Source organism: Ixodes scapularis, unplaced genomic scaffold (genome assembly GCF_016920785.2).
Source record: "Ixodes scapularis isolate PalLabHiFi unplaced genomic scaffold, ASM1692078v2 PGA_scaffold3__209_contigs__length_174095766, whole genome shotgun sequence".
Lineage (NCBI taxonomy): Eukaryota > Metazoa > Arthropoda > Arachnida > Ixodida > Ixodidae > Ixodes > Ixodes scapularis.
Genome location: NW_024609868.1, coordinates 171,055,537 through 171,080,622, shown reverse-complemented (window position 1 = coordinate 171,080,622; position 25,086 = coordinate 171,055,537). Strand labels below are relative to the sequence as shown.

The window sequence follows — 25,086 nt, the reverse complement described above, 5'->3', positions numbered from 1 at the left end:
AGGAAACACCCCGTACGGGCACCATGGAAAAGTGATGTCAACTGCGCAGTAACTCAAAAGGTCAGACGCGATGCCCAGTGTGAACGAGAGAGCATGGCAGCTCCTGCCCTCGTTCTCCCCAGATTGGACCGACGGGAGATCTTAAAAGAGTGCACCACTTTCCCGTGCCCTCTCCTGGCACCGCCCCTGTCTGTTGATGACACGAGTGGGCCTTCCGTGCACTGCACACGCTTACTGTAAAAGCCCGCATATACCCTCATTAATTCAAACTCTCTTCATTCAAACTTGCGGCTAGTTCAAACTAACCTGGAGGTCCCAACATATGTGTCTCGATGGGGGGATACTCCGGATAATTCAAGCTTTGCTTTATTCAAACAAATTATCAATCCCTCACGAGTTTGAATTAACAAGATTCGACTGTACTACAAAAGACTTCTTTCCATGGTTTTAGCGTGTAAAATTTGCGCTCTTACTGCGTGCGGATCTAAACGGTTCTAAACCTTCGTGGAGTATGTGCAAATGCAGGTTCAGATAGTTTCCGTTTCAAAGTACTAATATGGCGCAGTGATGGAAGTGCCGTTTCATTTGCATCACAAACAAAAGTCTGCTGCATCATGCGCCCAAAATCCCATTTTTGCTTAGAATTGTGTTACATTTGCGCTAAAACGAGTTTTGAACCGCTCACTCAATCGGCGTGAAATTTACAGGTTGTGTTTGTGGACATACAGAAAAAGAGCATGCAAAGGTTCAGCCCTGTGAACCAATTTTATGAGATTCTATACCCCCCCCCCCCCCCCCACCCCCCCCCACCCCACCCCAAAACGAAGTAAAGCATAGCTCTGCATGGAGGAGTCTGCTCAATGAATTTATCGTTGAGAAATGGTGTTGATCACCACATACTTCTCTCGTGGAATGCATACTGGAGTACTTGTTGCCGGTTACTATGAAAGGAAATTTCAGAAAATATGCAATTTTCATGTAAAAAAAATTTGTGAAATTCTTTTTTTTTACATTTGCGAAGTTTTGCAAATTAGAATTTTTTCATAATAAAGGAACCTGAAAATTCAAAATCTAAGTTCATAATAGCCGGCTCGATAAAATTTCGGCATATAATCCGCAAATATTAAGTATAGTTTCATGCTGAAACAATAGTTTTATTAAGGTGGGATTTGCTGCCAAAAAGTGAAGCTGAGATAAATGCACTTGATGTTTCAAAATTATGTCTTAAAAATTTATTTTTGTGTCTTAAATGTCAGAAATTCTTTCCAGCACTGTAGGTAATGTCTTCCTCAAAGTTCTTCAGATGTACTGACATTGCTTTCAGCCATTTTCACTTGTGGATGATGAGTGCTGCGCAGTGCAGCACGCCTCACCAACATGTAAAGAATAATTATTTTTGACATTGTTTGTCAGTGCACATTGACAAGACTTTGTGAGAGTGTTCCTTGTTATGCATACATGCCAAAACTCTCCAGTTATGAATATGCATTTAAAAAAAAAAGTGCAATTCAAAGTAGTGTTTCCCCTTAAACCAATAAATAAAAAAAAATAAGACATTGGTTGATATAGAGAAGTAGAAGAAAAGGAAAATGGTACAAATATGTGTTCCACAGCGTCTCTACTCACCGTGTAGTTTGTTTAAACTTAAGTAAGAGCACAGTAGAAGGTTTGAACGCGTGCAACCCCCAATACACACACAGCCCCCAACACAAATACACACTAAAAGCGCAAGTCACTGGGCATTCGCTGCAATTGATTGGACTAGTCAAAGAAAGAAAACCTGCAGAGAGATGACATCTCCGGCATCGTCTGAATGTTTTGACGTCGGCGATGCCAGGAGGCAAAAGCTGCGAGAAAAATGTGCATGATTGTGGGGTGCCGGCTACTGTAATAGGAGAGAACCAGAGCCTTTTACTCGTGATGAGATCGCTCGATTATAGATTATAGGCTACATGTACCGTGGCACTTGTGCGGCTCTCCTCAACCTTCGCTGCCTCGAACCAGCATGCGCGCATCGAGCTTTACCGCTTTGCACCAAAATGCAAGGAGCAGCGGCTGACACGGGGGAGCACCTGGGTTAGAGCGATAGACTCGGAAATTATACTCAGACCAAAAGCGTCGGTAGCTGCTCAAAACCAATATTTTGCCCGCTAGAAAACCTGCTACAAAAAAGTCAAATGCTGCCTCCAATATCGATGGTGTCAAATCACCCACCATCATCATCATCATTAGGTGGTTTGCGAGTTGCGAGGCTGCCACCACTTGATCGTGGCACCACGCAGTTGCTGAAGTGTCTCCGTCTCAGTTACAACCTTTAGATGTGTGCATCGATATGCCGCGTTTAAAGACCGTGTGAAGCGGTGCTCACTGGATGCGATCGGAGGAGCTTGCGACAACTCGCACCAGATGGCGAGTCTCTCCAGCCACACTGTGCAAGTGAATAAACAAGGTGTGGGATACCACTCCCGAAGAGCTTGTCGCCCGGTATCTTCAACGCTTTGAAAGGCGCTAAAGACGACCGCATTTGGGAGGAATTATTGAACATGGGGGTGTCAGAGGGTAGCGAAACAAATGCCAATGCATAGGTGTGAAGTGGACACAGCAGAAATAGATGTTTCCGTGAAATAAATGTTCCTGGATTGCACTATACGCAGATCAAACATCTTAATTTTTTTTTTTTTTGGCGGGCCTCGGATTGTTTATTGCGTTATATGCGGGTTTTTAATGTAATCTGTAGCAATTTTTACCAGGCTTCTAGTTCCCTGTGGCTTTGGTATATGTGTTAAAGACGTTTGTCGATCCGACTGTTGCCTCAGTAGGCCTTGAGAGAGCTGGCTGACGAAGAATAATGTCTGCAGGAGATGGACCCTCGAGTGACGACGTGGAAAGGAGCCTCCATCATGAGTTGCCTGGACACGGCGCAGGAACTCTGGGTGCGGCAGTGTGAATGGCAGCGCTTTGGCGTTCGCCTACTCAGAGAGCGGGCCCCGTTTGCTTGGTAGGAGCAAACATTGGAGTAGCTGTCCGAGACTGTAAATAAAGAAGTGGGAGCGATTTTCTATTACAGGCATTTTTGGCTCCTTTCGAGGTTGATGCCTTGGATCCGACTTTTGTGCTAGTCTTGAGGAAGAGCTGCCCGACTCTTTCCTTACCGTGCCAATTCAAATTGATTTAATTTGATCGGTGAATTTCAAACCCTTGCTTTAATGCATTCAGCGTCATTTTTAGACATGTGATGCCAGCTAGGACATTATGGAGAAACTCTACTTTGAGTTTCGCTTTTGGTTTTTGCTTTTGGGCAAGGGGACAATCTTTTACCTGACTTTCAACTTTCAGGAATATGAGCGATGCCATCGAGTATGGCGTCCTCGTCACGCGCTGACACTCCTCAAAAACAATTTCACTCACAATTTTGGTGAATATTCAGTTTTGTGGATGAAAGTTGCATCAGTGAGTCAGAAGATGGCGTTCATTCATTGATTTTAGTAGAGTTCCTCGATATGCTCTCCGAGAGCAGAGTTGCGCATTTGTTTGCCCCGCGCCGCCACGCCGCTATTCGACGAGATCCATCACGTGAGGAGCAAAGCATCCACGCCGTGCAAGAAAGCCACCTTTACGGTCGCCCCGCCGACGTTTCTCGCGCCCCGGCGTATGTTCCCCTGCTTTCCGCCTCCTTTTCCTCCTCTCCTGTTTTCAAAATCCGCTCGGCGCGCACTCGCCGAGCGGATTCTTGTTTCCCTCGCGAGATGAGAGCAATCTTTCCGTGTGCCGCTTGTAGATCTGGAGCCATTGGGCGCGTTCAGTAGCGCCTCCCTTGCCTCCGAACGGAGTGATTCGAGTCGGAGTCATCGGAGCGCCTACTGAACGGCAAAAAAACCCGCTGCTCCAAACCTGCTTCTACGCAATTTCCGCTTCCTCCCCTGTGCCAGACGGTCTCCTAACTGGAAGCAGACGATGGCGAGCACGATCGCTTTTATTTGACGCCAGTATTGAAGTCTTTACAAGGTCGTTGCAGAAAAAACGGGTGATTGTACACATCAGCGCTGCTGTTCGAAGCGATGCAACGCGATCGAGCCCTTCGCTTGGCGGTGCAAAGGCAGCTACTGTTATAAAAGCCGACAAAAAACGTCGTCAGCACACGTAAAATATAAAGCTCGGCGAATCTACGCCGCCGGTTGCGATACTTTTATACGGCCATACGTTTGTTCTGCCCTTCGTAACGAACTCGTATGCACACGGGAAGTTCGGCCGCGCTCGGCGTTCAAGGTTTTGTCCGCCGAAGCGAGCCTCAGCCAACGTGCACCCCGATTTAGCTACGCAAACAAAACATTAATCGGTATCATGCTCTGCGTGAGTGTCCAACCGGCTTCCAAAGTCGCGGTGATACCTGCCTTGCTCTGTTGAGCGCGGACAGGACTATCGTCAATATTACCGAGTTTCCGTGCAACGGCGATCAAGACACGGCGTCAAATGAACGTTTACGTTGTTTATTAGCATATTCAAACCAAGCAAAATACGGTCCAATGCATTTTCCGAAGGAGCCTTACCTCAAAAAGAAATTCGGACGCGTTATTCGTCTTACCTTGAGCACTTTTCATTAACAAAAGCGAGCAAACTGCACACCCGCGACAGAACCGAAGCAGCTTATCCCGCCATTTTGTTTGTTTTTGTTCTCTTTTAGCGCCGGAAATCGTCACCAGTCAGGAAATGACGTCATTTTAGCTCCTTTGACTCTACGTGCACCACTGTGACGTGCACCGTCTCCGGACTCGGTGCTTCGGAGCTTGACTCCGAAGCCCCGGAGTTACGTGCACCGGAAGTGTCTTTTGGCCGTCCAGTGGAAGGAGTCAGTGACTCCTTGACTCCGGGGCCGCTACTGAACGCGCCCATTGGGGCGCTCGCCGAGCGGCTCCAACCGCTCCGTGGAAAAATGGCGGGGCGCGTCGAGCGGTCCGGAGAAGTTCTCCGCGCAGCCTTTTACGGAGGAGTACAATCTGTAGTCGTCTCTCGCAACGTTTCAGTTTCGTTATCGACATTCCCACGGGGAAGTGAAGGAGTTTCGCGGCTTTTTCGTTTCGATTGCTAGGTGGGCTCTCTTGGTGTGTTTGCTTTCGTTCCCCTCGTCATGACCGACTCGCCCGAGCATACTGCGGCGATGACATTGTTGCAGTTAATTTCAGGAGGTCTAATAAGACGCAGTGACAGCGACGAAGATACCAGCTTAGCTCCAGCTCGAGTGACGTCGAGGCAGCCGTTCTCAGCGAAGTGTTTGCCGAGTCGTTTGCCTGGCCAGCAAAGAGGCCCAAGATATCGCGTTACGTCGAAGGCGTTGTGTGCGCCTATTCGGATGAAGAGCTATAGGTATGTCGCTTGTTCGTTTTGTGGTCTCTGTAATGTAACTGGAATAATTAGAAGACAACCCGCCAAATACTCCGCAGATGGAAGTCGCCTTCGGAGATGACGATCGCTTACTGCATACGTGTTTGGTATTGCTTAATAGCATCCTACGGCTCGTACAAGCATGTCTTCATCAGGCTTATATAACTGTAAGGAAAAATAAATTGTGTCTTAACGTCGGGGTCCCCGTTACTCAAGTAGTAAACAAACAATTCGTTGTCAAAGCATAAAGTTCCAATCAGAACTTCATGCTTTTAGCAAGATAGCAATGGGAACTGAAACAATTAAAAAGCGAGAGCAGACGCTCTGGAAGCGGTGGCGCTGGGAGCGTTATGCTCGATTAGCTCCTCAGCGCGTGCCACTGGGATGGATCACGTGACCAATCGCTCACGGAGGCGGACCGCTAGCGCGGAGCGCTCGGCATTTGCCAGGGGAAGGGGCTATTAGTTACTCACTCTGTGCCCGCTGGCTTGCCTGAACCCCAAGAGATGTGGAAATCTCAAAAAAGCTAGACGCTTAAATATGATTGCAGGGCCCCTTTAAGTATGACGTCAAAAAGGATGTCTAGGACAACGTCAAGAACGACATCTAGGACAACCTCAAGGATGACATCCTAGAGGACGACGTCTAGGACAATCTCAAGTACGACATTAAGGAGGACGTTGAGGACAACCTCTAGAACGATAAGAAGGACGACGTCAAAAACTACCTCTAAGATGACCTCAAGGATGACGTCGAGGGCGATCTCAAGGACGGCCTCTAATGATCTGAAGGACAACGTCCATGACGACGTCAATAACGGCGTCGAAGTCAATGTCAATGGCGACGTCTAGGACGACCTCAAGGACCATGTCTAGGTCGGTGTGAAAAACGAAATTTAGGATGACCTCTAGGATAACCTAAAGGGAAACGTCCTTGAGGACGACGTCAAGAACAATGTCTAGAATAACCTCTAGGGCACCTCAGGAACAATGTCCCAGTGGACGTCAAAAACAACATCTAGGACGACCTCTAGGTCCAAGTCGAGAACGACGTCAAAGACGACGTCTAGGATGACCCCAAGGACGACGTCAAGACGTTTGGTCACGTCATGTCAGCTCAGCGACCGGCGTTACGCGACTGGCGCTTACGAGCTTCCGCGACCGGCTCTTATGCTTCCGCCACCATCGCTCCAGCTACAGTCATTATGTGACCTACATAACACGACCTTCACCTCCACCACCACCGCTTCAACCGCGGGCATAACGTGACCTTGATACTGCAATTGAATCCGAGATCCTGCTCTGTATTGTTGAATTAACAGCGCAAATACGACAGGAAGGAGAGATAAGGGAGACAGGATAGAGCGCTGATATCATAGGATAGAGCGCGGATATCAGCGCTCTATCCTGTCTCCCTTATCTCTCCTTCCTGTCGTATTTGCGCTGTTAATTCAACAATATGATCAACCAACTAGCCCACCAGATGATCGTGATCGTCCTGCTCTGTATACACCTTTCCAAAAAACACTCGACCCCAGGGGCAACCAACCGTTTCCGAGCCCAGTCACTGAGTTTGAGGCTAGACTCTCACCGGCGTCCCTCCTAACCCTAACCGAGGGGACTGTGATTTCAATAGGCACAGCCTGCGTAGGCGCAGTTTCAAACGCTGCTGGCGGCAAAATTATCGTCTTTTCCAGTTATATTTTGTGTTTCATGGTACACGCATTTTCCCGAGGACATTGAGAAAGCATTGTGCCACTCTTGAAAAAACAAGAAAAGCAAAAAAAAAAAAAAAAAAAACGAATTATTTTTGTTGGGTACGCGCGCGACAGAACGAATGCGACTGGAATGTATAGTTCTAGTTATTTTTTTTTCTTAGGATAAGTTTTGAGGGCGCTGCGGGATTCGCCGCATGAGAAACGACAAAGCGCTTTGCTGTCAAAAATAAATTGCAACAGGAGAGGGCCGAAAGGCATGCATTTTTTACGCTCACAAATGACGTGTTTACCGATGGACAGGACACGGACATACAATTGAGGAAGTGTTAACCACAGTTAACATTCGAAAAATATATCGTACGTACCACACGATGCAGCGTTATCCGAAGATAATTTATTTGAGAAAGATCTCAAATAACACAGTCACAGTCGACGACAGTCACATCTTAACGATCGGACGGAATCCGAGATTACTTCGGTTTGGGGCACGTTTTGGGGAGAGCTTCCTTTTTTCACAACCGCAGCAAGGCAAAGAAACAAACGCGACTGACCCGTTTCCCACCCCAACCCGGACAACTATTTTTGGAGATGACTGAGGATTCTACGCGGATTATCTCTGGGAGGGGGGGAACAATGTTCGCAAAATCGCGTCGAGGGTCGTTCGACGTCCTTCACCTCCTTCGTTTCCCGTGAATGTTGAGCAGAGAAGCTTGAATGCCAGCCTTATTTTTCACTATGGAAGATAACACAAAAAGGGTACGCAGCACGCATAAAAAGATTAAGTGGAAACTTTCAAGAGAGGCGAGAAAACGTCGAATGCCAAACCGCAAAAACGTAGGTAGAGAACCGCGCTGAGCGGGTCTTCACAGTCCCAGAGAGTGGCAGAAAATTTCTAGCTGATAGAGGGCGCGAGAGTCGCAGCAGCCGTATCAGCATCAGCAACATGGCGGCGGCCTAGGAGCGTTTTTTGGAAAGGTGTATACACCTTTCCAAAAAACGCCCCTAGGCCGCCGCCATGTTGATGATGCTGATGCGGCTGGTGCGACTCTCGCGCCCTCTATCAGCTAGAAGTTTTCTGCCACTCTCTGGGACTGTGAAGACCCGCTCAGCGCGGTTCTCTACATGCATTTTAGCCGTTTTGCATTCGACGTTTTCTCGCTCTCTTGAAAGTTTCCACTTCATTTTTTTATGCGCGCTGCCTACCCTTCTTGTGTTATCTTCCATTGTGAGAAATAAGGCTGGTAAGTGCCTGTCATTCAAGCTTTTCTGCTCGACATTCACGGGAAACGAAGCAGGCGAAGGACGTCGAACGCGATTTTGCGAACATTGTTCTGCCCCCTCCCATAGATAATCCGCGTAGAATCCTCAGTCATCTCCAAAAATAGTTGCCCGGGTTGGGGTGACAAACGGGTCAGTCGCGTTTGTTTCTTTGCCTTGGTGCGGTTGTGAAAAAAAGGAAGCTCTCCCCGAAACGTGCCCCAAACGAAGTCTCTCGGATTCCATCCGATCGTCAAGATGTGATTGTCGTCGCTGTGGCTGTATTATTTGAGATCTTTCTCAAATAAATTTTTTTAGATAACGCTGCATCGTGTGGTATGTACGATATATTGTTCTAATGTTATTACTTCCTCAATTGTATGTCCGTGTCCTGTCCATCGGTAAACACATTATTTGTGAGCGTGAAAAATGCATGCCTTTCGGCCGTCTTCTGTTGCAATTTAGTTTTGACAGCAAAGCGCTTTGTCGCTTCACATGCGGCGAATCCCGCGGCGTCGTCAAAACTGATCGTAAGAAAAAAAACCAAATAACTAGAACTATACATTCCAGTCGCACTCGTTCTGTCGCGCGTACCCAACAAAAACAGTTTACAGTTTTTTTTTTTTTTTTTTAGTGTGACACAATGCTTTCTCAATGCCCTCGGGAAAATACATGTACAATGAAACACAAAATATAGCGGGAAAAAACGAGAATTTAGCCGCCAGCAGCGTTTGAAACTGCGCCTACGCAGGCTGCGCCTGTTGAAATCACAGTCCACTCGGTTAGGGTTAGGAGGGACGCCGGTGAGAGTCTAGCCTCAGACGTAGTGACTGGGCTCGAAAACGGATTGTGGTCCCTGGGGTCGAGTGTTTTTTGGAAAAGTGTATATTGTCCAATATTTACCATTCCACAGCCCAGCATGTACGTGTCAATAGCCCTATGTGGCGCCCGGTCGATAGCCCTATATAACGCCAGGAATACCCCCGCTGCTTAGAAAATGCCTCAATTGACCGTCGCATTCAGTTAAGCATATGCAAAGCTTCGCTGCAGTTGCTAAGCGTCTCTGCGCATAGCAGACGGACGTTGTCGGCCTCGACGACCATGGCGCCATTCGGTGGCGCGCATGAAACGGCGACAAAAGCTTGACGCCTCCGGAGATGGCGTTTGTCCACCTAAAACAGGAAACGCATGAGCGACAAAAACAGGCGCCGCGCGCTGATTCCCATAGCAACAGCCCAGGACGCTGTGACATGGACCTATGCCAAGCTGCCACGTCACAGCGTCCGCGCAAGTTGCCACGGAAACTGCCGTGCTGCGCCCGTTTTTAAGAATTTTTTTTTTAAACAGTCTTGTTGGCACACGCATGTCAAAAAATTAATTTTACGCAAACAAAAAATTAGTGCAACGTTGACGGCGCGAGATTTCTTAAATTCTCCACTCAAAGTCCATGACGTCACGGAATGGTCATACATTCTCTCCACCTCAGTGTGATGGCCAAGCCGATTCACGTCTCCTCCACACGCCCGAAATGCCGAGAGAGAGAAAACAAGTGGAAAGGAGGTAACTACCGACTAAGTCGCGTTTTGCGCCGCCAATATTGTTCTATACATTTTCTTTTTTGCGTAAAATTAAGGTTTGAACGTGCGTACCAAACTGACTGTTAAAAAAGTAATTTTTTTCTTGTCAGGTTTTTTTTTTGAAGTCTTCTTACACGATGTTTTAGGCGCACCAAATATAATCAGTCGTGGGTCATCGAAAGCACATTCAATATTAAAGGGATGCTGAACCGAAATCTGGATTCCCCAAAACCAGGGTGTCGAACCGGAACCGAACCGAACCGAAAACCGGAACAGAACCGTTATTTTTAGCCGAACCGGAACTGAACCGAACCGAAATCTTCGCCGCCATCTTGGAACTGAACCGGAACCGAACCGAAAAAAAGTATAACGGTAACCGGTTTAAAACGGTTCAAGGTAATATTTTTTTTCTTCTTTGCTAGTATCACAAAATGAACATATGGGAATAAACAATTGGCGGCTGTATTTCTATCTGTTGATCGAATCGTCATATACATAATTGCAACGTATGATAAATTGTGGGTTTTCATGGCACCTTTGTTGGCACTATGATTAACCATGTGTCAAGTTGTCACGTGACGTCATGGTGTCTATACATGTTGTCAAGTAATGTCACGTGGCCTCGTGATGTCACGTAACTCACTGCGTTAAATCGATTTAATTTGATGAAGTCACTAGATGTATTAACCTTGTTGACAGCATGACGTAACATGACATCTCGATTTCGCACCGAGAGTCACGTGACACCGTGACGTAAGCGATTTTCATAACCCCTAGTCGAGTGCTCGGGTTCATGACAATCAGCATGGCCAAACATTCAGGTAACGGCTCATGTCAATTAGATATGATCATCAATAGCCCAACACTAACAATATCTGAAGCTCAGCCCAAGCTTTTGCTTTGCAAACCCTTGCAGCCTAGGGCATGACTGTGATGGACACTGGCGGTATATAATTAGGGTCAGATCACGTGGCCGCTTGTTCAAATTGCGAGTTGAGGAGATATCGACAGCTGTCTCTGTCCTTTATTTTTTCTGCATCTGTTATTAGGGGAAAACCAATGGATGTTTCCGCAACCTATCAACGTCACGGGTTATTTCTTAACACTATTTATTGAAAGTACAAAAAAATGTTGCAAGACCAATTTTACATTATTGAGGCATTGAAACATTTTTTCGTTGTTGCTGAAGTATATCCGAAAGATGTCCCCGAGAATAGAAGTTTTGAAATGACTAAATGCGACCTATTAATATGACGTTACATAGAACTACACGTGCGTACGGAAGGAACACCTAAAAAAAGAAGATATTTTAGTGACGTGAGAGGAACAGCCGAACGTTGGCAGTCGCTGTAAGTCTCACACGAGCGTCGTTCTCAAGTTATTGCCCAAGTTTTGACCCCTCTGTATTTTGTTTAAATGAGCTATAACATATTTCTATACATTACTAAATACTACTCACGATCTGTCCCTAACGCTAATAACTGATTAAACTTGGCTTTGCTCTTTTTTCTAGGCAATGGTAGTCGCCGAAAAAATGAGAGAAATATGAGCTTTCTTCATCCCCTCAACTCGGAGCCAGAAGCGGCCACGTGGCCTGGTGCCTATCTTATGCCGCCAAAGTTAATCATACCCCCGCGCTGGAGTTTTAAAGGAAGAAAACGCGTGCTGAAGCTCCAGGCATTGTTAGAGTTCGACTATTCTCATCACCACAGTGGTTGGACTCGAGCCACTACCCAGGTGTCCGCCGAGGCATTGATTGTTACGAGCCGATGTACGGTGCCCACACAGTTCTCCTGCCCAATCCATGAGTCGCGCTCGACTGTCGACAGGCGGGTGGTTTTTATCCCACAATTAGGATCTTTGAGAAGGCAAGACTGTGACAAGTTAGTGGCGCCCCCCTCCAGTCCGCCCGTCTGCGGCCGCCTGGCTCGGCGGGCAACATTGTTCACCGCACCAATAAACGCCGTTGAGCGCACGTGCTCCGGCCAGTCATCGTCCACCCTCAACGAGGCTGCGTGTCGTCTCTCCTCGGCGGGTGCTTCGGCCCCCTTCGTCCACGTTCGAGAAAGATCGTGACAAGACTAAAAGAAATAGTCTCGTTCAATCCTCGCAATTTCACCGCGACAAAGAAGCTTCTGAATCAGTGGCGCCCTGTGCGAGTACAATTGGACCAGGGGACCAGTATGCCTCGGAAAAGTCATGCACATTCCAACCCGATATCGTTTCATGACCCCTTTAAACTTCACGGGGTGCAAAATAAAAGCAATGAAAGGTTGCGGTTAACAAGTGTCAAATAAGATTGTCGAATTAACAGACAAAAACGAAGGAGGCATTTCCGCAGGAATACTTTCAGCCTTTCCCTTCTGGTGAAGAAGGAAGGCCAGAAATGCTGTATACTATGGTGGGAATGAAGTAATGGCCGGCCGCAAGTCGGCAAGCCAGACTGGAAAGGCTGGAGGGGTTGCCGCCATTTATGAGCGACGGTGGCAACCAAACAACTGGCAAGCCGGCTGTCTGGTTGCCGTCGCCATTTATAGATGGCGGTAACGCATGACTAGCCCTTAACAGCACCACTGTATAAAGAAGTGCGTCTGTGTGTGGGGCCGGGGGGAGGGGGAAGGGGGGGAGTTTTAGAAACATACTGTGTTGTAAAGGTTCCTCTTCCCTGCATCTTTGGCGCAGACCAAAAAGCGTGACCCTGAAAACTACTTTGATTGGAAAAGCGCTCTTGCCAAAAAGCACGTTTTTGTCGTGCCAGACACTGGCACCGTTCCTCACGACGATGCACTAAGAATAATAATACTAGCCTTTCAAATACTTTGCTTGCACTGAGCTTGCACCTCCTGCAGCGTGCCTTTTGCACCGTCGAATTCGACTTTCTCAGCAAGAAGGAATCCGAATGACCACCAGCCTATAGTGTGATAACGTCACGTGCATACCATGCTAAATAGTTCAGCTTTCTGGTGAAATATGATGTTCGCAACACTAGCCATAGATGTCCTAATTGTAAATTTGTGAAGTATTTATAGCAGTCTCGCGATGAGATATGGCAGCCTAGAGAAATGTTAGAATGCAAGACTATTCTAGCATAGTGCTGTAAAGTGAGGGCCCAAAACAAGTGCAGGTAAAACCGAATATAGGGTGATTTCAGATAAGATCGACCAAAGTGTGGCTGGTCGACATTTTTAAATCAACTGATGTTTTTATATGACATTGTCTAGTGTCTGGTATAAACGAATCCACACTTAGTTTTGACCAGAAAAAAAATTTGGAGACAAGAAAAATCGTAAGGCAGGGAGAGGTGGACAGTTGCAATAACGCGCACTGATGGAGGGGGCAAGTTTGAAAGTGAATAATTAAAACAATAAAATTAGGAGAATTTTAAAACTTTTTACAAACAAACTATGGGTACAACTTGCTTGTAATATAAAGTAATAATATTTATTAAAAATTTATTTAGTTTTCTAAAAATTGCCAAACATGCCTGCTCGAACGACAAATGGCAAACTTTGGAAATCTGTATCTCATGAAATAATTTAATCATTATTACATAACTTGCAGACATTATTTTACTAATATATGGCTATTATTGAAAAAATAAATAAGGTATCTGAGTGACACAATAGTTACAATATATTTAGGCAAACATGGGAAAAAAATCAAACAAAGAAAAATTCCAATGCGAATAAAAAAAAAACACCACCTTCGATTTTTTTAAAATTTGGGTACCCTGTTTTACTCTATTTCGGCATTCATTTCTATTAAAAACATGTTGCATCATTGCACTGTGAAAGAAGAAACAACTCCCCAAAGTAGGGTCCTTTTTCAAAGCCTACACTTAGCAGTGTCCTATACAAGAAGTGACTCTGAGTCCCAGTTTCATGAAACTTGCACAAATCTTTTATATACATTTATTCAGATGAGGTCATTGATAAAAAGAGCGATCGGTCACACAGTAAAAGGGAGGAGAAACTATATACAGCATTTTACATAAGCGTACAAAGTGGTATCATATTAGAGACTAATGATTTGAGAAAAGATGATGCAGTGTGAAGTTGTACCTTCCGGTATATTTTACATCTAGAGTAAAATAAATAACTTTACTTCCACACACAAAAACAAAGATATAATAGTAAGATATTTAGGTTGGCTGTGTATTTACGATTGCAAACAATTTCAGGTGACGGATGCCATAGTGCCTAACTGGAGCAGCTTCGATGCTCTCGGTGTATGAATGAATCGTGGCAAGCCGATATATTTTATCCTGCTTGAGGATAACATTTTGGGATAGTTTTTATAGTGATCAGATAAAAATTATTAGTAACCACCAACAAAAACAGTTGGTTAAATACCCCGTGAAGAAAAATGTGATAAATAAGATGTCCCTGCATTCAAAATGAGCAGTCCTTGGGAAATCAAATTCGGCACTTTACACTAAGGTTTTCCTCGCTGTACCCATTTAATAGAGTTGCTTCCAAGCAGATCCGACTGTCCGTGCTACATATACGTCACAGGTCCCTTCTGTTGATGACTTGCTGAGCCGCCACGCGTGCCAAGACTGAATGCCAGGGAAGGCGCGCACCGTCAGCCACTCTTCTTTTTTTTGTTCACGATACCGAACAACCTCATTTTCGTCCAGATATACAAGATGCACGCCTTTCAGTTTCTTTGATAGAACGCTCACCATTGTCCTGGCCGTCTGAATTGCGCTTACTGAACGTTCTCTCAGGTTGTTCAGCGTGGCCTGGTGCTTCACGAGTCCGCCAACTCCGTCACATGCATTTTTCCCATGTCCAGATGCAGAAAATAACCACTGGGCTTGTGGGCAATCGTCCTTTGCAAATTGGTGAAGCTGGTAGCGATTCTTGAAATGACTGGCGGCGCCGTCACTTACGTACGTCACGTACGAGTATACCGCAACGTTGTCTTCAACCCACTCCTTCACTTTTTCTAGAGCCAAGCAAGCGTGAGCGGCGTCGTGACACAGGTCCTCACTGATGATGGCAAAGCTGTTTGTAGATTTTCTTGTCGTCACTACACATGTAAATATCGAAACTTGTTTTTTTTTTCCAGTGATATGCTTGCACTTCGTCAGGAAGCACGATGGTCCAGTTTTCAGCAAAGTCAAAATGAAAGACAATGCTCCCGCGTTGCATGCACTGTTTTTCATCGTAGATCGCTTTACCTTGCGTTTGCCGGATATGGTTGTGAAGTACCCAACTTCCAACCGTCACTTGGATGACTTTTAGGAAAGTCTCAGGTTCCAAAGTTTTTTTCACAAGGTCGCCGGACTCCCATGTTGCAAGCACAATCTCTTCATCCTCCGGGATATGAAGTTCTTGGAGTGTAAGAAACTGGCCTTTTGGGCAGTGATCACAGTCTCCTTGAAGGCACAGTTCTGTTGCTGGGTCGCACAGAAATGCCGAGTTCATTTCACCAGTGTTGAATGTTGAGCCTGTAACGGTCTCTAGAGCGGCAATACAAAGATAATAATTGGCGCAGCGCACACAAACGCACACTTCCTGGTGTGGAATACATTGGACCCATCTAGGGCGCAACGAATAAAATTTCGTTAGCCCAACGCCGGAATCGGGACGCTTGTCTTTGTATATACGGAAGGCCTCTCGTATTGAGCGTGTCATGAAGCGCTTTGGCACGAACGTTTTCTCCGTTGAGCATGACAGAGATGACGTCCTTCTGGTTGGGACTTTCGCGCGAACATTGTAGCTCGTCTTTCGTGAAGTACTCTAGGGCAGCAGACAGGTTCTCAGGGCTCACCTTGCACCTCGTGTAAGGATCCGGCTCATACCACACGCCATGCTTTTCCTTGAGTTTTCGGGATTTACTGATGAGGTACATTGAGGCCTGTGGAATCATCTTTTGAACCTCATTCTTCGTCAGTGTTGACGGCAGGAGTGTAAGCAGTTGACAATGTTCCCGGAGAGAGGTGGCGGTTTCAAAGGCCTGCCGAAAGTTGTCCACCCACTCAGTGCATGTGGAGCATGTTGGTTCGGACGACCCCGATGGTGCGTCCCTGTCGTACGCAATACGTAGCCTTGAGCGTATATTCTTGACAGCAATTTGCTCCAGTTCTGTCTGCTTTCTCTTGACATAGGCAGGCCTGTCCCGACTTCTTACGACGCTTGGTTGTCTCAGCGGCGACACATCTGTAGGTAGTATGCTGCGATTTAGATCTGCAATTGCTTCTTCAGCTGGCACAAATATGTCAGGGCACTGCTCTGAGCTTCGCATCGAGATCTCCTTAGTGATGTGCATGAAGCAATGGTAGCACAGGTAGTCCGTCACACTCACTTTTGTGGAACAGTCAGGCGGAAGAATTTGCTTCAACGAGTTTAGGTCCAACTCGCCAACACTTCGAAAATTCCGCTGCTTTGGTATAGTCTTTTTGTGTTTGCAAAAGTAATCTGCACAAAACACTCGTTCGGAGCTCCAGGACGTCTTCATAATGTATACATAAATAATAGAAATTAAACCCCAACTGATGGCATATAATTGCCAAGTGAAAGAACTACTGGGTGCACAAGGGACAAGTCCGAGGCTGAGGAGCTCACTCACTGCAAACGTACATTTGAAAAGAGAGGTCACAACTGAGGCTGTCGGCAAAGCTTGATCCACGTCAAAGGAAAAAAGAGGGAAAGTCTCCAGACAAAAAATTGTGGTCAGCGGCCTTCTAAAAAGACTTTCCGGAATCGCACTGTCGTCCCTCCACGCGCTGATATGAAAGCACCCGAGCTTCTACCACGTGGTTCATGACACAGCCTGAGCCATGTCGGCGACCGGTTCGCGAGGGGTTGGCGGTGGGGTTACGTTGATGGTCACTCGGATTAGCCCTTGCTGTACTGAGCTGCCGCCTGCAGTGCCTTATCGCCGGCTGGTGTCAACAACGAGAACACACACACCCTGTCTACACCAAAACTACAAACGCTCACCGCACACGCGTCGCCGCCGCTTTTAAGCTTTTGTGAAATTGCTTTCTTTTGCCGCGGAGAACCGCGTTACCTTAACTACGCGCCTGAAATCCTTCCAGGCGGGTGTACACAATATCAAGCGTTTCGAGAAATGCCCGTGGAGTAGAACTATGGGAAAATTAGGAGCCCGCGATGTCGATATCGTCGCCGTTGTGTTAGTACGCCGTCGCGTACTGTAGTCCCCCGTTGGGGGAGGGGGGGGGGGGGCGGTCTTACTACGATAACATGGCGACAGCGTTTACACTCTATGTATTTACGCGAGGCTCGAGTATTTGGGGATAATGCTGCCGGTTGGTGTGCCCCTTTGTGCCTGATATTATCGCCCGTGACGCCAGCGAGTGAGATGGCGACAGGCATGACTGCTCAGTAAACAGGCGTCGGCGGCCATGTTTTGCTGGTTGAAGCGAACCCCCTTGTCCTTGACAGCGAGCGGGGAAATGCGAAAAAAAGATTGTATCGGCCGTTTTGCCAGAACTAGCGACGAGTGTCGTCTGCGGTTTCCGGCAACTATTTTGCCATAATCGTGAGCTTAGCGAGGAAATGATTTTTGCTAGCCACAGAACACTACCACGCAGAAAGGGAATGCTTGAACATGTTTTTGTTCTGGATATATATCAGGGATATATATGAGAGAGAGAGAGAGAGAGATGAAGGTAGAGCGGAAGAGGGAATAGCATATAGTGTCGCAGGAGAATAAAGTAAACAAAGTTCCTAGTGGCCGATGGCTGCATGATCTTTTCTCGGATCACTAGTCCGTAATATGATACCTCTTTGTACACAGTAGTTTCTCCTTAATTTAAGTGTGTGAACGATTTCTTTAGTTATCATTGGCCTCATCTGAATAAAAATATATAAAAGATGTGTGTTGGTTTCATGAAACTGGAACTCAGAGTCAGTTCTTGTATAAAACACTGCTAAGTGTAGGCTTTGAAAAAGGACCCTACTTTGGGGAGTTGTATCTTCTTTCTCAATAAAATGATGCAACATGTTTTTAATGGAAATGAATGCCGAAATAGAGTATAACAGGTTACCTAAATTTAAAAAAAATCGAGGGTGGTGTTTTTTTTTTATTCGCATCGGAATTTTTCTTTGTTTGATTTTTTTTCCATGTTTGACTAAATATATCCTAACTATTGTATCACACAGATACCTTAGTTATTTTTTAAATAATACCTATGTATTAGTAGAATAATATCTGCAAATTATATCATAATGATTAAATTATTTCATGAGATACAGACCTCCAAAGTTTGCCATTTGTCGTACGAGCAGGCATGTTTGTCAATTTTTAGAAAAATAAATAAATTTTAAATAAATATGATTACTTTATATTACAAGCAAGCTATACCCATAGTTTGCGCCTAAAACGTATTAGAGTTCTCCTAATGTTATCGCTTTAGTTATTCACTCTCAAACGGGCCCCCTCCATCAGTGCGCGTTAATGCAACTGTCCACCACCTCATGCCTTACGATTTTTCCTGTCCCCAAGTATTTTTTCTAGTCAAAACTAAGTTTGGATTCGTTCATACCAGACACTAGACAATAACATATAAAAACATCAGTTGATTTGAAAATGTCAACTGGCCATCCTTTGGTCGATCTTATCTGAAATCACCCTATAACATTTGCCTCCCGATGCAGTATTTCGGAAGTTTCGAGCTCATGCAAGCAGATGAAATGTAATATACTAAGATTTCAAGAATCTTTGTCTGTCCTTCGCGCTATTTATGTGAAATCATGAATATCATTGCGTGCATCTTTACGCATCTCTTTTTGCAGTAAGGCGTTCTGGAAGGGATTATTTGGAAAACATAACATTCATTATTTCTCTCTTTTTAAACATTTCGTGTATTTGACTGCCAATTCATCATGTGAGCATAGAGTCCTTTTTAGCGCACCCTGCAACCCGATGTTTCACACTGCCAATCAGCAAACAGAAAAACACTTTTACGTAGACTCCACAGCTCGCGTAGTTTCGAGTATCGTCCTTCCGTGTCGGTCTCAAGCGGTTATGTGAAATTTATAAAGTAAAATTGTTTTATCAATATAAAATATATTTAATTACAATGCCCCCCAAATTATTTGAAAGAGGTTCTGCCTACCTTTTCCGGCGTTTTTATTCTCGACAGGCACGTTGTAAGTGATGTGGGACGGCCTTACATACATTTCTGATTCTGAAGCTAATTTAAATAACTATGTGTTCCTCACACATATAAGTTCTCAAACATATAGAAGTCTGTTATTGCCTTTTTTATCTGGTGAACATTAGTTTTATGTGTCTGTGGGGCTTGACGAAAAGAAAGTAAACAGGGGCCCGCGGTGGAACTATGATGATTACGCACGCAAACCGTCAGAAAGTGTCCAATTAAGTAGCTGCCTTGTCGAGTAGAACGTGAAATACTACTTCCTTTTACTAAACAAAAAAGAATTTTGAAGGACGCTTAAGCTTCGCCTTTAAAAGTGAAACGCGATCGCGTCAACGGGCCTCGTTTGCATCGCATTCTCATTTGCCGCGCAAGCGTGCCTCGCATGGTCTAGTGAAAAGCGTCTGACTCGCAACTAAAGGGTTGTGGGTTCGAATCCTGCCTAAAATATTTAATTTCTTCTTTAAGGCAAAGGAATTACTTTCAAAAGTGAAATCATTTGAAACATACGGTGACCTTTATTTCGCATTACATATCATGTTTTAATCACCCTCATTCCACGCGTGATATCACGTTTCACGTAAGCATTGTGGGTTGTTTCAAATTCTTGCGCTAGGTATGTAGCTCTGACGTCATGAACCTATTGACCCATCAGGATTTTCCAGTCACGCCACCGACATCGGTTTTTCTGCGACATGAACTCGTTAACGCTATCGTGTTAAAATCATCAATTAGCAAGGGTGATGCTCATTTGAAATTAAATTGTCCGGCATCTTGTCAACAACAAACCTCAACAGCCAGGCTATGCCAGCTTATTCTGTTTAAGGAAATGTTCACTTGGGCAAGCGCTATTTTGGGCCAGATTCGATCTGAGTGCGAAGGTGCGTATATATTAGAGTGAACAATTGCAATTACTCCTTGCTCAATGTTTAGTCGCATGCGTGCGGTGCTGAGAGTAAAAAATGTTTGGTTAGAACAACAGGCATTTGGATTGCCGCTCGGTGGTTCTATAAACGATAGACTGAAAGGAGTTATCCTAAAACTTTGTTACATTTCGAAAATTTCATTGCTTTTGGCTCAGTTGGGTCGTCATCATATATATATATATATATATATATATATATATATATATTGTGAAGTGTATTTCGTAAACCTTATTTCATGATATAGGGCCACGAGGTGCATGCTCAGTTCATATTTTTATGTGATGTAATTCATTGCTTAGTTCAATGACACGATTTCACTTTCAATACTGACACACAAAGTTGTACCAATCACGGGTATTTTAGACGACCTACCACACTTCGCGACAACATTTTATACCGGGTAAATAGATCAGCTTGAACTTTAGAATTTTACTTTAAAACGAAGAAAGGAAAAGAAAATACAGTATAGTTCTAAATTAGAAGCTTATCTATTTACAGGTATGTACCAACAAGCTCAACTCTTTACTCTTGTACTTAAACATTTTGATTCAGGCAAAATATATTTTACTCGTAAACAAATAGATATTGAGTCGTATGAACACGACGTTATGTATGTTAATGTAGATTTTCTTCTACTCTTGCGTCAAAATTAAATAATTGAATTTAATATTTTTGGTACCTAAGAACAAAAGTAAATTGCACGGACGCTCGAAGAAACTATATAGTTATCGACATCTTTTAAATCCTGAGATGGAAAACGATAAAAAAAAAAAAAAAAAAAAAAACGGGCGAACACAACAAAATCTCAACGTTCCCCACCTCAGGGTTTACAAGATGTCGATTGATTACCAGCTCGCCTGCACTCTCTCACTGCTTACAAATATATAGTTAATCGTTTCACAACGGAAATGGTGTATATTGCCAAAAGAACGCGGAAAATATGTTCTCAATTTAGCGGTTCAAACCGGTTCGAACCGGTTCGAACCGGTTTGAACCGTTATTTTTGGATTCCCGGAACTGAACCGGAACCGAACCGAAAGCCGTGAACCCGAACCGGAACCGAAGCGATAAAAATTTCGGTTCGACACCCTGCCCAAAACACACGGCAAGAGCCTGCATTGGGATGCTAGAGCACGTGGAGCGAAAGCTCGCGCTGCAGAACCCAGGGATCCTGGGTTCGAGCCCCACCCCTGCCCGTTTCGATCTGGATGAGCATCGTACCGGCGTGCGGTCGTGTATCACTACTGCGTGGTGCACGTTAAAGACCCCAGGCTAGCGGCTGTACCGCACTGGCTAAATTGCTCATCTACAGCTGGGAGACTCGTCGCCCCTGTGAGGCAGACCAAGTTCTAGGCTGTATAAACATACTACACAACCCAATTTTTTTGGGATGCTACAAACACCAAAACGTCACTCATACAGCGATATCTCCGAACGGAAGGCCGTATTTTTCAAAAGAGGCGCATATGGCAGAAATGTTGACGTCATGTTTCTCCGAGAAGGAGAGGGAACGGCCTCGTGTCTTCTGCGCCTCGCGGCCTTAAGGGAGCGAAGCGAAGAGAGGAGGAAACTAGGTATCTTGACGGTCACTCGTCTCGTCGTCCTGGCTCAATCTCGACTTCTTTTTCGAAAAATATGGCCTTCCATTTGAGATACCGCCTTACTAGTAGTGTTGTAGGGATTGTAGCGCCCCGCCTACATCTCCAGCATTGTTTTTTTGAAATCCCAATTTCGGTTCACCATCCCTTTAAAGGGGCCCTGCATTCATATTTAGGCGTCTACCTTTTTTGCGGTGTACACGTCTCTTGGGGTTCGGGCAAGCCAGCGGGCACGGAGAGGGTAACTAAGCCATATTTTAACCGGACGACGCGGAAACCTCCTCCACCGACGAGGGCTACTCGCGGTACTGAAAGCGCGCAAAATGTGACGTCTTTGGTCCTGGGCTTACTACTGGTCAGAGCGGCTAAAAGCTTCTTTTTAGTCGAAATACAAAATATAAGTGGCGCGAACCGTTTCAATCATTTATAAAAGTAGTTTTTGTTCAGTGTTTTAGATCAGAAAAGGAACGAATGCAGTTTATAAAGTACGGAAACAAGAAATGACCCGTCGACATACACGCCGCCAAGCGGTGGAAAAGGTGGCGCATACTAGAAAGGAGTAGATCAGGCTCCGACACGGAAAGGTCCCGGATGTACGTGGCAGCGCTGCGGTCATATGAACAGGAGGATCCAACCGGCTCCGAGCGTTCCGAAGGCCTTCGGCGAGAAGCTTTGTCTTGCGGTTTGGCCGTTTCGCGGTATGGCAGCGCGAAGTGGCGCCCATTCTGAACTGATCTTTACCTCGTGTTTGCTGTCGTTTGTGGCCAATGAAGTGTCATGCCGAATCAGTGTTTAATCGCGCAGGAAATGCAATGAGAGCCGCTCTGGCCGCCCACTGCATACAGCCTATCCAGAACATGCTTTAGTGGCGCCCTCTCGCGCCGTCGACACTGAGTGCGGCAGCCGAGCTCACTACCCCTCCTCTAGTTCACGGCCAGTCAAGCAACCAAGGGCGTCATGAGGGAGCAACGAGGTAGAGGGGCTTAGAGTGATAAACCGGAAGTTCGGGAGTGGCACCCCTCCGGTTGCCGCCATGTTTTATGCAAATGTGACCACTCGTCACGTGACCTCACAAAAGGCGTGACGTCATCGGTAAGATGGCTGCGCCCAGAGCTAGTAAGTGCGAGTTTGTTCGGTGCGCGGTAGCCGTGATGTGCAGCTGCTTTCCGACGACTTTGGGCTTTTTTGTTCTCGCTGACGCAGGTATAATGTGAAAATATGAAGGAATGAGATTTTATACCCTTTTTGCGCAAGATCGCACTGGATCATCTGGATATTAGGTACAACCCCACCGTGCATGACGTTTTGGTGCTTTTCCCACGGCTTATAACTTTCTTTCTATGTATCTGACAATTATAAAGTTAGTGTCAAATGAAAGAGCAGTTTCTCAACAATGCTTTAATGTCTTGATATCACGATTATTTTTAGTTGTTAGTTAATTATTTGGCTTTTAATAGACCACAGTTCCTAATATTGAAAAAAATATTTCTCGAGTTATAATGTCCCATCGTCCATGATATTTTACGTGAGCGTTCGGTTAGATGTAATAAAATAAAAAAAGTAAGCAACGAACTGTACAGATAATGTAGATTTTAAAATCAAAAATAAAGTTTAAAAATGTAATATTTTATGGCGCTATAAAAACGGAATCACGTCAACTAATCAAAATAACGAGACATTAAATTATGAAGCATCCTTCGATATTACATTTTCCAGAACTTCCATATCGATATATTACACGTTAAGAATGTTATAAGACCTCAAACTTTTCCCATTCAGTTACGGCGAATTGTAGTTTCTTAATATAAAGTACAGATGGCGACACGTGTTCAAGAACAGCTTGATGTGCATTTTCCGTCATGTGCCGCTTGGAACGCCACGTGAAAGACAGAAAAAGCGCCAGATGTCAGGGTGTCAGATGCCTGGATGCCCGCAGTGAGCGAGCCAGAGATGTGAGAACAACAAGCGCGAGGCCGCGGGTGCACCACAGCTACTTTTGCGCGCGTTCTACTGTGCGTCGGTACACATGCCCGACGCGATCCAAATGAAATGGGCGCCATGAAATGCATTCTGCCATTTCAGATTCTGCCAGGTATGCGAAAAAGTTTTAATGTTTTTATCACTTGCATAAATCATTTACGATATCAAACTATGCTTGTCGGAATGGTTCGACTATATTTTGTTTCAAAAACCACCTCGGTGGCTCTTAAGTGGCAACGACATTAAAACATCTCAGTTCCTCTCAGCCAACGCGCTGGCCTATGAATCTATATTTGTCGGGTTTAAATATCGGCCGAGGTGCCCGCAATCTGACGGAGGCCAATCTGAGATTTCGGTTGCACGTCAAAAGATCTACGGTTAGTCAAAATAAACCCGCAATAATTTTTTTTTTATTTGGACGTGTTAAGTGCTTTTTGTTAATTTGGCTTGTGAAACCCTAAGATCTGAATATTTGCTTCGCTTTACCTTAGTTCGGAGTGCAACCAACCCTACGGACTGATGAAGCCACTGAAGCAGCGCCAAGAGTGCGAAGTTAAGCTGTTCGTTCTCTTTCTGTGCCTATGCGGTCGGGCTAAACTAGACCCACTAAAGAAGCTACGCTTCATACAGATATGGATGCTTAAAATGATGGTTGTCATTTATCTGAAGCTTTATCTGAAATCACAGGAAACGCTTTTCTGTCCTCCAGAAATGTCTAAACAGTTGGTGACAAAGCAAAGCAATATTACGTGAGCTTCCTGACACCGAAACTATTGCTGAGGAAGTCGCACTTCTGAATCATGACGACCGGCAGTTGCATTTGATTTGTTACTAACCACCAACATGGCGGCGCCCAAAACAATATAGGGGGAAAATTGCCGATACTCTAAGTGTAGCACATTTGGTCTAGCTGACAGTATAAATCAAGTGCGGTGGGGGATCGTTGGCCGAGTCGAGTTGTTGTGGCACCGCAGATCAGAGCACGTGGAGAAATGCTCGAGTGCGAGCTCCGTTCAAAGCACGGAGCTCCCGCTGCAGAGCGTGCAGGGACTAAATCCCCTCGATGTACTTGCGTTGGTCTTTCAAATAACCTCAAAGGTGTCAGTGCACGAGGCCCATGTCTCGACCGGCCCTTGGACACAAATGCCGACGCAGCATTAATAGATTCGAGTTACCCGTGTGGCACGCGTGCCACACGGGCAACTCGAATGTCATTTACAACGAATGACATTCATGTGATCAACGAATCGGCTCGCGATCTGTCGCGCGTGGAATGACACACGCTCGGAGTGTCGCGCGCTGATTGGCCGATCGTTCACATGTCATTCGTTGTAAATGGAATTCGAGTTGCCCATGTGGCACGGTCACCGTGGGCTCGGGTATATAATAACTGGCCCTTGAAAGCGAACGGCGGCGGAGCGCCCGCTCATGGCACGTGTCTTGCGCGTTTTCACAATAATGGTTGGCGGTATTTGTAAAAGACGCCTTTATCAAAGGGCTTTAGCAGGGACCCTGGGTT

The 25,086-nt window shown here is 45.4% G+C and overlaps 1 protein-coding gene across 4 annotated transcripts in view; it reads left to right on the top strand.

Annotated features, from left to right (window-relative positions):
* Positions 1 to 3,059, top strand: part of LOC8037528 (actin-related protein 8) — a 109,279-nt gene extending 106,220 nt beyond the window's left edge. For all 4 annotated transcript variants that reach the window (XM_029973914.4, XM_042292669.1, XM_042292667.1 and 1 more), the window contains one exon: positions 2,859 to 3,059. In XM_029973914.4, the coding sequence (XP_029829774.3) occupies positions 2,859 to 3,002 (144 nt within the window). In that variant the 3' untranslated portion in view covers positions 3,003 to 3,059. The remainder of the gene's footprint in view (positions 1 to 2,858) is intronic.
* The last annotated feature ends 22,027 nt before the right edge of the window (positions 3,060 to 25,086 follow it).